Source organism: Arctopsyche grandis, chromosome 6 (genome assembly GCF_051622035.1).
Source record: "Arctopsyche grandis isolate Sample6627 chromosome 6, ASM5162203v2, whole genome shotgun sequence".
Classification (NCBI taxonomy): domain Eukaryota; kingdom Metazoa; phylum Arthropoda; class Insecta; order Trichoptera; family Hydropsychidae; genus Arctopsyche; species Arctopsyche grandis.
The window spans coordinates 34,164,102-34,176,717 of NC_135360.1; the positions used below are offsets into that span (position 1 = coordinate 34,164,102).

Consider the following 12,616-nt stretch of genomic DNA (forward strand, 5'->3'; position numbering starts at 1 on the left):
AAAGGCAACTCTGTCGCGTGACGCGTAGTGCGTTCTATTTTATACAATTTCATACAAACAATATTTGGCCGCGCACTTCCGTGTCGCATCGCTTTCGTATAGTGCGGTCTGGCATTAAGTAAGACTGTAAAAAAGAGAGAGAATTTCACCGCATGTTACTGCGTACGACTTGTGTATTATTATGAGAGATGAGTTGAGATCACTGATTTTGATTTGGGTTACTACAAGTTGTGCTGTATTCATATAATAGTATAGTTAATATCAGTGAATTGGAGCGGACTATTTTTGCAACTGCTCCATTCCGGAATCAATATTTTGTTCCATCTCCGCTCCATGCTCCGAGCAAAAAATTTCAATAATAAGAGGCTAGTAAAAATTATGTTTCACGAAAATTCGATTACCTGTCGCACAGGAAAATTGCTCAGAATTGCTGCGATAGGAGACCGAATTTTCGTGCGAGAGACTTTCATAGCGGCGGTTATCCTGGTAGCGATTCACATCTGGGATGTAACCCTATTAAGGTCTGTTCATACCTATCCAGCACGACCCGTATCCTGCAGGTGTCATGCAAGTGCGGATAGTATTCTTTGGTACATTCTATATGGACGCGCATCAATGCATAAATGCGCATGCGCGAATGGAGTATGAATACGTCCATATAATATACCAAAGAATACTATCCGCACTTGCATGACACCTGCAGGATACGGGTTGTGCTGGATAGGTATGAACAGACCTTTACCTGGTTGAAAATAAAAATATATTCGGAGCGTGGAGCACAACAAAACTCCGCTTCACTCCTGCTCGGGGCAAAATCTCATCGCTCCACTGATCCGTGCCCCGTGCTCCTGCTCCGATCCAATATTCTCCGATTCATATTTCTCTCTCGGTGTACGAAAAAAGTTTCAGAGCAATGTGCCACAGTAAAGTATTCGTCGTATCGAAAGTTTCGATATCGGGCGCAACGCGTCGTCGAGTGTTCGGATGAGTGCCCGCCCAAAAGTTCACAAGTCTCTATAGGACGAGTGAAAGGTTTCGACCGTTTCCCGGCCTATGGAAATTCAGTTGAGTTTGAAAGAGGATCGTTTATTTTCGTTCAATTTGGTACAATGGTTATTGTATGTACGAAGAGGTTTCTTCGGAGAAGTGATCTGTATGACCTCCAGAGGCTCACTCTGCCAGTGGAGGTTGCTGCGTTGGTTTATAAACGTTTTGGGTTGGAGTGTGTCGTGTGCATTATCCTCTGTTCTTGGTACTCGCGCTGACCTATTTATTTAGTTTTATGGGCTCATACGTCTGGACGTAGTTCGTGGTGTTTATGGGTTCAGTGTGTTCTTCCTTTGTTTCCAAGACACGTGTATAGAAACACGTGTCGACCTTTTTACGAGGCGAGCGTGTGCCATGCGTTAATGACTTAACGACTGGATATGTGTCGCAGTGACCTGATGAGATCATTTAAGTTGTACTATATGCCTACATCTCTATCGTCGATTGTGTCCCAGTTGTGTCCGGCTGGCATACTCCTGAAAGAGAACCGGAGGGTGAAGTGTGACGAGTGCGTCGGAGAGTTGGCAGCAGTGTGTCGAGTGTCGAGTGGTGAGTGGTGAATTGCGAGAGTCAGTTGGCAGCCCGCAGAGTGCGGGGCGGCTGCGGTTGCAGTGTATCCTGACACTCGACACTCCGCTCCGCTCCACCTCACTCCATTCTCATTCACGTCCTCGGGTCGTCGTCTCGCAGCGCATTCGCGGTAGGGTAGGGTAAGGGCGTGCTGCCGCTGCTGCTGCTGTCGTCGTCGTCGTCGTCGCCAGGATGGTGTTCACCCGCCTTCAGAGCGGTGTTCACGCCGGAGAAGCGTCTCGGCCGCTGGCTTTGGGGCTGAGCTCGGGCTCCGGTTCCGGTTCCGGTTCCACTCTCGCTCTGGTCTCCGTCACGTCTCCGTCTCTGTCCCCGTCTTCGTCTTCGTCTTCGTCTTGTTCCAACAGGGAAGCGCAGACGCAGACGCCGCGCCTCTCGCTGCTCGACCTGCCCCAGGAGGTGCTCCACAACATCTTCTCCCACCTCAAGTTCAAGACGGTGGCTCACATGAGAACGGTAAGCCCCCCTCCCCCTCTGCCCGCTACCCTTCAGCCGCTTGGTCGAAAGTCGGCTCGCAACGGCCATGCTGATTTTTCACGAACGCGGCGCCATTCGAATACAGGGCTGCCACATTTCACTTTTTTTTTCCATTTTCATCATTTTCTTTCAGAGTCTGGCTCGTGTTCGGGATCGTTATTACAACCCGTCCCCTCTCTTCCCACCCGCACCCCTTACGACTTATCTAATTTAATTTTGCATCGTCGGATTTATTATTTTATTGCTATCAAAGAAGCGATTATGCGTTTATATAAAACCAAAACGTTTCTGATTGGCTGTCGTCAAACTCGTTTCTGATTGACTAAGACGTTTGTGATTGGTCGTTTCGTTGAATAATTTTCATTATTTTCGATTCAAATAATCAATTTAATATATAAACAAAAGAGGATTTTTTCAAGAGAAGATTTTAATAAATAAACAAAAGAGGATGTTTTCAAGAAAAGATTTTTTAATAAATAAACAAAAGAAGATTTTTTCGTGGTTTTCATTTATTTTTCAGCGAAGCCAAGTAACACCATTAATGCGTTTATAATAAAAAAAAATACACTAGTCAAATAAACAGTATGACTACACATCAGATAAAAAGAAAATGTAATCGCAATTTATTCAATGCATTTATCAGACTGGGTGCGAATCGGTGTTGCGAAAATGAGGAAAAAATGTAGCTTCATGTAATTAATCAAATGACTGCATATAAATGAATCGCGTAAAAGTTCACTCATCGATTCGTTCGTTTTGTAATTTTTTACTCCAACTTATCGTCAAACGATAGACGCAAAAAAATCGCACGATCTGTTGAAATGTTTCGCTTCGTACAATCAGGACATTCGAGGTTCCACTACATCCACTGGTCGTTACGCGATCTACATATATTTGGGCGTAGTTCATTTTAACAGGATTACCCTATTGGTCTGTTTTTCCATAGATGCAGTTGACAGGGCTTTTCAATGCCATTTATCCAGGGGTTTTCAAGACATATAATATCGCTATTCTGTCTGTCTGATATAACACTCCTCGTACTATAATAGTCGTTTCGATTCGATGTACATATGCGCGTCACACCTAAACCACTGCCAAAACATATATACGAATACACTAACAAAAGAAAAAACTTCTATATGTACTATTTGCTACCAATGCAAATAAACCGAAATAATTTGAAATATTGAAAATTTAATTAATTAATAAATTTTTCTATTGGTGTTTTATATTGTTTGTATAGGTAGTTTGTACCATTTTTTTCATATCAAACAATTAAATATATTTTAAAGGTATTTGAAAAAATTTCATCGCGTGGAAATCGAACCGACATATTCCTTTCAATTTTATTTTATTTTATATGCCAACACCCATGCGATGATATATCATCGGGTACAACACTAGTCAAATATAATATGTATATTTTAATAAAATAAATCAATAATGTAAATATTTTCGTGTTAAAAATTTTAGATGCGTTGTTTCCCTTTTCTCTGTTGGGAAGGTTTATACTTTTGTATTTAGGCTTGCACTTACATTTAAGGATATCGGTCTGTCCATCCGTAATAAACATTATTTCCTTTTTTTTTTACCCATTCGGCTGCTTTGAGAGTATTACTTTAAAATAAAATGGACAACCCTGCTGGCTGGCTTAATAATGTCTTGCTTAGAGAAAAAAGTATCTAGTTAACAGTAATTTCACACAAAAATAATCTCAATGGGCAGAGCAGGGCAAAAACACACTGAGTGGTATGGGACGTCATGTTTCCTTAGCTTCCCTCTCTGCACGTGTAGAATGAATATGTTTGGGAAGTCGCACGTGTATTCATATCCTTATGCAACCGACAAGTTTCTCCTACATTTCACTCACTCCAGGGGCTGATTTTTGAGACTCTGTACCATGAATATGGACTAGGGGTGCTGTGTGTTTGAAAGTATCTAAAAAAAAAACGTGCCACGTCCCACACAGTGTGTTTTCGCCCTAAGTATTCATTGCAGTTATTTCCTTTCAAAACATGCGAGAACAATATCAATTTCTTGACTAGTATTCGTCCTTTATTAGTCGAAAAATAAGGTTCACACCCAAAAACAGCTCATTTGGTGAACACTACACTATTGAGCTAGTAATTCTCGTGCATTTGTCAATTTTATCTTGAAAACGGAATAAAACAGAGAATGATTTGACTAGATTTAGATTTTGGGAAAACTCTTTTAAGGGGTTAAATAATCGGATTGATTTGTTTGAAGTAAAACGTGGCAATTATGTTGTACTACATATATTAGGTTAGGTTAAGTTTGCATTATTTCGATGGAGAAATGCTTTGGACGCATACAATGTCTCGAAAGCGATGGTTGTTAACGAAATATTTGAACCAGAAAAACCAATAATGACTATGATTTTCATTAACCTAACCCGACCTTTCAAAAATCAATTTTTTTATTGCATATTTTCGATCTGTTAAATTTTTAAAAATATATTCATGACGTAATAATTGCACGTGTATCTGGTACGCAATTTAAATATTCACATCTCAACATTCAGTCTGATAATTATCATGTCTTTGTTTTGATAATTGGCTATATTTAGCAAGTGCTGAGGAATACACTTTGTCAGGAATGCTGGTCATGGTTTTCAAAGTTGTGATGACGATGCAATTGACGACTTGCGGTTATTCGTAGATATGTCACTGTATAAGACTGTCACTAGATATGTCTTGAATCGGTTCAATGTGTTGGGGCTTATCCTCTTCCTCGTGTCCCTTTTACACCACCAATCATTACGAGTCTTGAAATTCTCCCTCCCGTTTTCTCGTCACATGTGTGAAGAGCTGAAGAACCTTGCGAATGTACATATAAGATGCACCATTTTTCATTTGACTTTTATATTCAACACAACAGAATTGATTCTATATCAATACAGTTCCTTCTCTATTTTCATTACGAATATATTATATTTGATTTATTATTAGTTATTGAGGAGTTGCAAAAAGTATTTATTAGTTTCCTATAAAAGTTATTTTTTCTTGCTTGCTTAATGCTGAGTGTCGTGGTTATTGGTGTCATCTTGGATACGATTGACGGTTCGCCTCCTCTTCTCCTGGTTCCGTGCCAAGTTAGGAGATGATCCCGCAAGTTCCTTGATTTGGTCAGACCATCTCTTGGGAGACCGTCCTCTCGCTCATCTTCCCTCCAGCGTTCTGGTGACTACCAGCCTCTCCGGAGTCTCCACATTATTCTTGGCCATATGGCCAAAGTGTGAAACAATTATTTTCCTATATAAATATATCATATCGTAATTCAGAATCCTTTTCCGATTCTGATTCGACAAATCTACCATATATTGATGTTAATATAATCTTTATAAGAGCTAAAATTGCACAACAAAAACGACCTTTGTCTTATCAATTGCGTTTTCTCTACGTTGCACAATTTATTGGCAATTGATAATGCCGCCTTAGCGATTGCAGAAAAGCGTATTGTAAATATTGAACGTTTTCATTTCAGGTATGCCGTCCGATGAACAACGTGTGCGGATCGTATTTGAACTCGTCATTTCAACGGCTGGTCGCACAAATGTTGTGCCGATTCCAAGCGATCAAATCGAAGATGCCCCGCAGAGAGTCGGCGCGTCGGAATCATCCGCTGGCGTGCGAGTTCGACGTGATCGAAACAGTCCACATGAGGCTGGCCCTGCTGCAGATGACTTTCGGAAAACACATAGAGAGGAAATATTGCTGTTTCTTCCCTGGAGAGGTATTGAATGATTTCTATGTACATTGTGAATGTATAATGAGGAGTTAATTTTATTATGAATTGTGAATTTTTCTTCTGTCTTAGATATTGGATGAGGTCTATACCATTTTAGAATATTTGAAAGTTACCACAAAATTGGCGCGTCCGTTCAAGCTGACGGATGAGCTTTTCGACCTTAGCACGATGGCTATGGAGTATTTCAAAGAGCACATGGAACCGAACTTGCCGGAGATTACGTATTTTGGAACGGAATTTTTCGATTTGACTGCAACTTTTTCACGTTAGTTATATGCTTTTTAATTTCTTATGGTTCGATTAGATCTACATAGGAATTTGGATTTGCAAACAATTATGTTTTCAGCAGTGTCTTCATAAACATATACAATGTCTGTAGATGTAAATAAATTTTTTGTGCCACATCTCTACTATTGTAAATACATATTTGAATATGGAAAAAATCACAATCGATAGAAAAAACATCCGACTATTGATATCAATACTCACTTTTAGCACAACATTTTCACAGGGCATTTTTTTTAAATGCTTACATCTCATAAGTAGACACTGGATAGACACTGTGCTTTTTCCAGGAATTGGGGTGGTTTAGCTCTATTTACAAAGCTAGAGTCCAAAAAAAAAAACGTTCAGCGAACCTTTAATAATGCAATGAACAATACGCAGCAAATTCTGGGTCCGTTTTTTTTCAAGAAAGCACCTTGATTATCCGGCCTTTACTCATAAGTAACAAAAATCATTGACATTTTCGAATTCAATAGGTCAAATTTAGTAGAGATTGATTAGTCTCCACTCTGTTAACTTTTTGTTGTTGCTCAGTGTAATCGGCACTTACTTTGTGTATTCTGATTGCTTTGGGCTCCATCTTCATTGGACAATGAGCGGTGACTGGGTGTAAAGGATGCAATGCTGATTTATGAACAGAATGTGGCAAATGGTTATGACAACGATGATGGAGTTTGATTTTGCAAACACACTTTTTTACATTTAATAATACATGTATTCTAGTTTTGTTCCCGTCTAACAAAATCTTTTATGTTTTGTGAAAGCAAAGATTATGCTGATTACATAATTGAGCGATATTTTAAATAGCTGGTAAATTGTTCGAATGTCTTTTTGTATAGTCGTGTTTCCTTTTATATCCATGTAAGCTTGTTTTTAATTTTTTAGCCGGGGATACAAATAAAAGCTATCTTTGTTTGGACTCGCCTCCTCAAGCGGGTTCGAGCGGACCTGGAGGAAATTCTGGCGAAGCAGGTAGCTCGTTAATGCTCTCTGAAGAAGAATACTTACCACCTTCTCCTCCACCACCACAAAGTAACATGGTACTAAGAAAAAGAATACACCGCATCAAACAAGGAATGAAGAGGTGATTTAAATCTTAACGCTTATTTTTGAGGGTTTTTTTTAATGTGCTGCTTCAATTCGAGCGTAAACTTTTCAGGTATAACAATCAGCTGTCGGCGCTTCGCAGCGATTTGCGAAGTTGCAAAAGGAAAACTGCATGGCAACAGAAGCAGCTCATGGAGCAGCAGAAGTTGCTAGCGGAACAGCAGAAGCAGACGATGGAGTATGCCAGCCGCTTGGACGAAAACGACAAAAAGAACGAGGAGACTTCAAGAAAGTTTCAGACGTTATTGCAGGAGCTGAACAAATGCCGCACAGAGTTGCAATACTGGCGGTCGAAATCACCCGCTACCACAACTCCAGCCACATGCTCTGGATGCGGTGAACACGTCGTCTCTAATTTAATGCAGCCTTTCACCATGGATCAGGTTTTGCCTTCGTTTCACTTTTGCACTCGTAACCATCCCAAATCGTCACCTTTAATTTTCCTATTGTGTTTTTCAGTACCTGCCTGAGCCTGACGTTCTCGCAGATAATGCGCGGAGGTTGCCGATCGTGTTGGATCCGGTGGGTCCGGCGTCGCCGCAGATCGTCGCGTCCGTGTCGAACAATTTGGATAATCTACCTGTTTTCGATAATCCATTGTCTCCGAAGGCGACTTCTAGTAATAGTAAAACGCCCGGTTCGCCCAAGGCTCGTCGGCCCACTAATAACGGCGACGGCAAGTCTTCGTCGTCCGACGAGGGGCCGTCCAAGCGCAGCGTACCCGATGGAGCGTCTTCTCCCCAGGAGAGCAAAAAGAGACGCATGCAACGGTCCACCAAGCCGCGGAAACCTTGAATTATATCGCTCCATGTGTAATTTGTAACTTGTCAATAGTAATTTTTATTTATGATAAAGCTCCGGTGTACACTTTTTGAAAAGATGATATGATTACAGCCTGCTGTTGTAATGTACATTATGGTAGAATCCGATTCGCTTGATTTTGATCTCCAGAATTACACTTGAACTTGATCAGAAACTTATTTTGTTTTCAAATGTTGACAAAGTATTTTTGTAATGGTTTTCGACGAGAGGATAACGTAAAATTTAATATATCTATTTTTTAATATTAAACGCTTCACATAATACATATAATGAAATTATTGCAATTTCTATTTATATTGTTATTTCAAAATGAATTAAATGTTACTTTTTTTGGGTAATATCAAGGTCGTAGTGATGGCCGATCTTAGAACTGACTCCGAGTCTGACTTGAAATTTGTCTAGAATCGGGCTCAGCTTAGGAAATGGGCAGTCGCTGGTTTATTTAGTTATTACAGAAACAAAGATATATGTATGTGTTTGCGTAAAATTTATGAAACGGAGTCAAAGTTCGAATCTTTTTTAAAAATTAGAATATGCTAGGACTGTGTTTATTTATCACATTTTGCGATGTTAGTTACAGTTGAATCGGCTAAGTTATTTATTGTGATGTCTTATGGACTTTGTGTAATTCTATAGTTGTGTAGTTTGTGTAAAAAAACATAAAACAATTCGATTTTGAGTTTATGTGTCCAAAAGCTATATAAATATAAAGTATAGTTGTAGAAATAGACATCTGTAACCCCCTATATTTGTAAAATTGTAATTTCATATATAAAATATTTTTTTGCACAAACTTCGATACATTTTGAATGTAAACATGATTTATATCCTCGTTTCTATTGTATTATATAATACGTATGTATATGATAATATTTATTTAAAGTGAATTTTATGCATTGTTTGCATGTAAATATATTACATTTGAGTTGGAGATTTAACATGCTAAATTTTTATTATAAATTTGCTTAAAATGATTTATTTTAACGTTTCACTATGATTTTATTTGGTTTAGTTAAAATTTAAAGATGATATATAATATGTCAAATTTTTTGGATAAGGTTTTTTTTAAGGATAAAATTTTATAAAATTCTTTTGCATTAAAAAAAAAATTATAATAGTTAAGTGTATTGTTTGTGAGGATAGTTTAGTTTTTGATGTGGTAATTTAAAAAAATTTCCCCAATTTCATTTTTACTTACGATGATTATTGAGTAGGAGTTCGATATGATTATCATATATATTTATATTATATATGTGAATGTGTTCATTTTTTGGTTGCAAAATTCGGGTGTTGCGCCGTCAACACGCATATGAGTGTCTTGTAAATACATATTAGGGCCTTATATAATTAAAAAAAACCTACATTTGTAAAATACATTATATAAATGTCATACAGATCGAGTGTGGCCACTTTGTGACAATAGAATTTCACTTGCATATTTTAGACTTAAAATTATTAACAAAAAAATTCAGTTTTGAGTGTGGAATACAAAATTTAACTCTGAAAATGAAGAATAATATTTTTGTGTATAAAGTTGAGCTAAATGCCTAAATTATATGGAAATAAATACAAAAAAATAAATGAAATTTTTTATAGTTAAGAGTTGCAATATAATTGTTGGTGATCACGCTTCCGATTGTTTCCAAAAGCATGATGTGTAAACTGTTTGGATGAAGGTGCTGTCTGTGCTAACACTTAAAGTGTGTGGATTTTAACCGAGTACGTCTACAGCAGAGTTTCCCAATTTTTTTTCAATTCACCGTCCCTTTTTCAAGTCTCCGAATTTTAGGACAAGATACTTATTAGAGTTTAGGCAAAAATTCCTATCCTTTTTTTTCTAACTATGTTCCTAAACAGCCACGTTTGGGAAACTCTGGTTTAGAGAATTGCTTTGCAGGAGCGCTTCACATAACATCCCCTCGGACTACTTTTGTATATTTTTGTAAATCGTACTTAAACCTGTCACCAAGAAACAGTATAATCGACGCGTTCGGCTTTAACCACTAAAAATTAAATAAAAAGTGCAGCGTAATGCGATTTTGGTCACACGTGGAGCTATAAGAGTCATCATCGATGTTTAAAATGTCGCATAATTTAAGACGTAGAGTAGGTTTTGACGTTTACGTGCAAATTTTGGGTATTAACTGACATATCGGTCTCGTGTGTGTGTGTGTACTCCGACACTTAGCGTTTTACTTGTAAGGGAAGTTTTTTCGCAAATTACACCGCATGATCCGGCAGCGTCTCCGTCAATTAGGTATCGTAAAAAATTCTCTCGTTCCTCTTTCTAAGCTGAACTTTCTCCGGCCAATGTTGCGATTCGTTTTCACTCTCTGTTCGATAACTGTGATAGTGATTTGCCGTCGCCGATTCACTTAACTGCACTTTCAACAGTCTCCAATGCAATGTTTTATAAGACTGGCACTAAAATATAATCTTTAATATCGAGGGGGAGGGTTCGTTCTTGATATGTGGTCACATAGCAGGGGTCGATACAATTTTTTATATATAAAAAGGAAAAAATGTGGATGAACATTGTGCTTGAGTTCGTAGTATGGTGCAATACTCTGAAAAATGAAAAAAAATCATTCTGAATAGTACAATATGTAGCAATTTTAAGGATTACATTTATGAATTAACACAATGTGTGTGTGTACATATATACGTTTAAATAATGACGGTTATGTTGGAAGTTTTTCTTAAATAAAATATATTTCTTGGGTGAACATCAAAATTTTTTATTGCATCTGAAAGTTTATGTCTGCTCCGTCTTCAATAAGAAGGCTCCACATCCCATACAAGTTGTCAAGCAATTGATGGCTTCACTTCCAGGTCACTTGACCTCTGATATACGGTTTAACTCCTTCAGACTACATTATAATATTAATAATCCACCATCATTACATTTAAAAGACTACTTATTTTGGCCTTGGGTTGGTTGCTTATAAATGAAGCTGTAGTAATCGTACAAATATCACATATAATTATTCACTATTGAAAAGATTTCTGATATTTACTCAAATATGTGTTGTAGTTTAAGAAAAACTTCAAACATAATCATTGCATCACCTTTATATATATATATATATATATATATATATATATATATATATATATATATATATATATATATATATACGCGCATGGACACTTAGGTGTGTATATGTAATAATTTAATCTTATTTTTATATTTTTTTTTAGTCTTTAAATGATAATTAGTCTTTGATCGTTCAGAGACTATAATAGCGCTAATTACTAACGAATTTAATCTCTAATTGAACTTACGTCTGGCTCCCGGCTTGAGCGTCTTCCGGAAACGGATGAGTGAAGAATTACACGCTGCAGGAGTCCTCTTAAGTTTGCGTGAGGCGTTGTATGATTTGACAATTTACAGAAAAAGGAAAAAATATAATGTTTATGCTGAATGTCTATTATTTCATTGTGTACAAAATAATAAATAAAAAAAAAATGTCAATTGTTCGTCGAAGCGCGTGCAATCAATCACGACTTTTTTACATTCACTGCATGTAATGTTTAACCTCGGTGATTCTTATTTGTTTGCAGCAGGTCTGTGTTTATCTTTCATGTTTTTATGGATTGTATTTCACTAAATTTCATTAGTATTTTTATTAGTTAAAGAAATAAATGTGTGATCTTACTGATTCGTTTTAATGCACCTCAATTATCTGAAACCTTTCATGATCACGGATCCCAACCCACATGTAATAAATAAATAATGTAAGAGTAAAAGTTTCACCCCGTGAGAAATATTTTGCCTTTACTGTGTGGGACATTTAAAAATTGCTTCTACTTGGAATTTATGTATTGCATAAAAATTATGATAAATTTTCAAAACAATGAAATTCTTTGTTGTAATACTAAACATTACTCGTTTCAATGTAATGTTGATATTTTCATTTTCATAAAATCAGGTTTGGCACAACTCAGATGAAGATCATCATTAGATCATTTGTTTAAAAAAAAAATGAAATGAAAAATTCACCACTAAAAAGTAACTTGTTTAGGAAAAAGCAGAGGATTTGGTTTGGCCATTGTTTCAATCATCACGTGTCTTCATTGTCTCCTAAAATTGAAATGAATACAAATTGCAAGTTGGATTTATTCAGAATCGGTATTTCGATGTAAAATACAATATTGTAACGTGGAAACATTATTGGGATTATTCACCGCCTAAATTGCATTCGAGGGCTAACAATGGAGACCCACCGAATTGGCCTAACGAGAAGTGGTCGGTAGAATTCCTAGAAGCCTGAGAGCGTGAGACTCACTTAAAACTGTACGTACTAAGAAAATGGAGAAACAAACGGATCGGGGAAGCTGTAGTGATCGACTTGTCTTTTATAAGGAGGTACTTAGCCCATATCAGATCATTCTGGAACGAGCACTGGCTGCGCGTGGACCTCCTGAATTATTCAATAAATGCTGTGAAGCTTTTTCTTGTTGGGATAGATAAACTTACCTGGACCCGTTATCAGCCAGCTTCAATTTATATACATATATT

General features: G+C 37.2%; 1 protein-coding gene across 1 annotated transcript; it reads left to right on the forward strand.

Moving 5' to 3' along the window:
- The first annotated feature begins 1,079 nt into the window (after positions 1 to 1,079).
- dmpd (F-box protein dampened) lies at positions 1,080 to 10,818 on the forward strand. The gene is made up of 6 exons (XM_077432412.1): positions 1,080 to 2,091; positions 5,617 to 5,865; positions 5,950 to 6,145; positions 7,051 to 7,249; positions 7,325 to 7,655; positions 7,732 to 10,818. The coding sequence occupies exons 1-6, from the start codon at positions 1,810 to 1,812 to the stop codon at positions 8,065 to 8,067; spliced, it is 1,593 nt and encodes a 530-aa protein (XP_077288538.1). The 5' UTR covers positions 1,080 to 1,809; the 3' UTR covers positions 8,068 to 10,818.
- Positions 10,819 to 12,616: the final 1,798 nt, after the last annotated feature.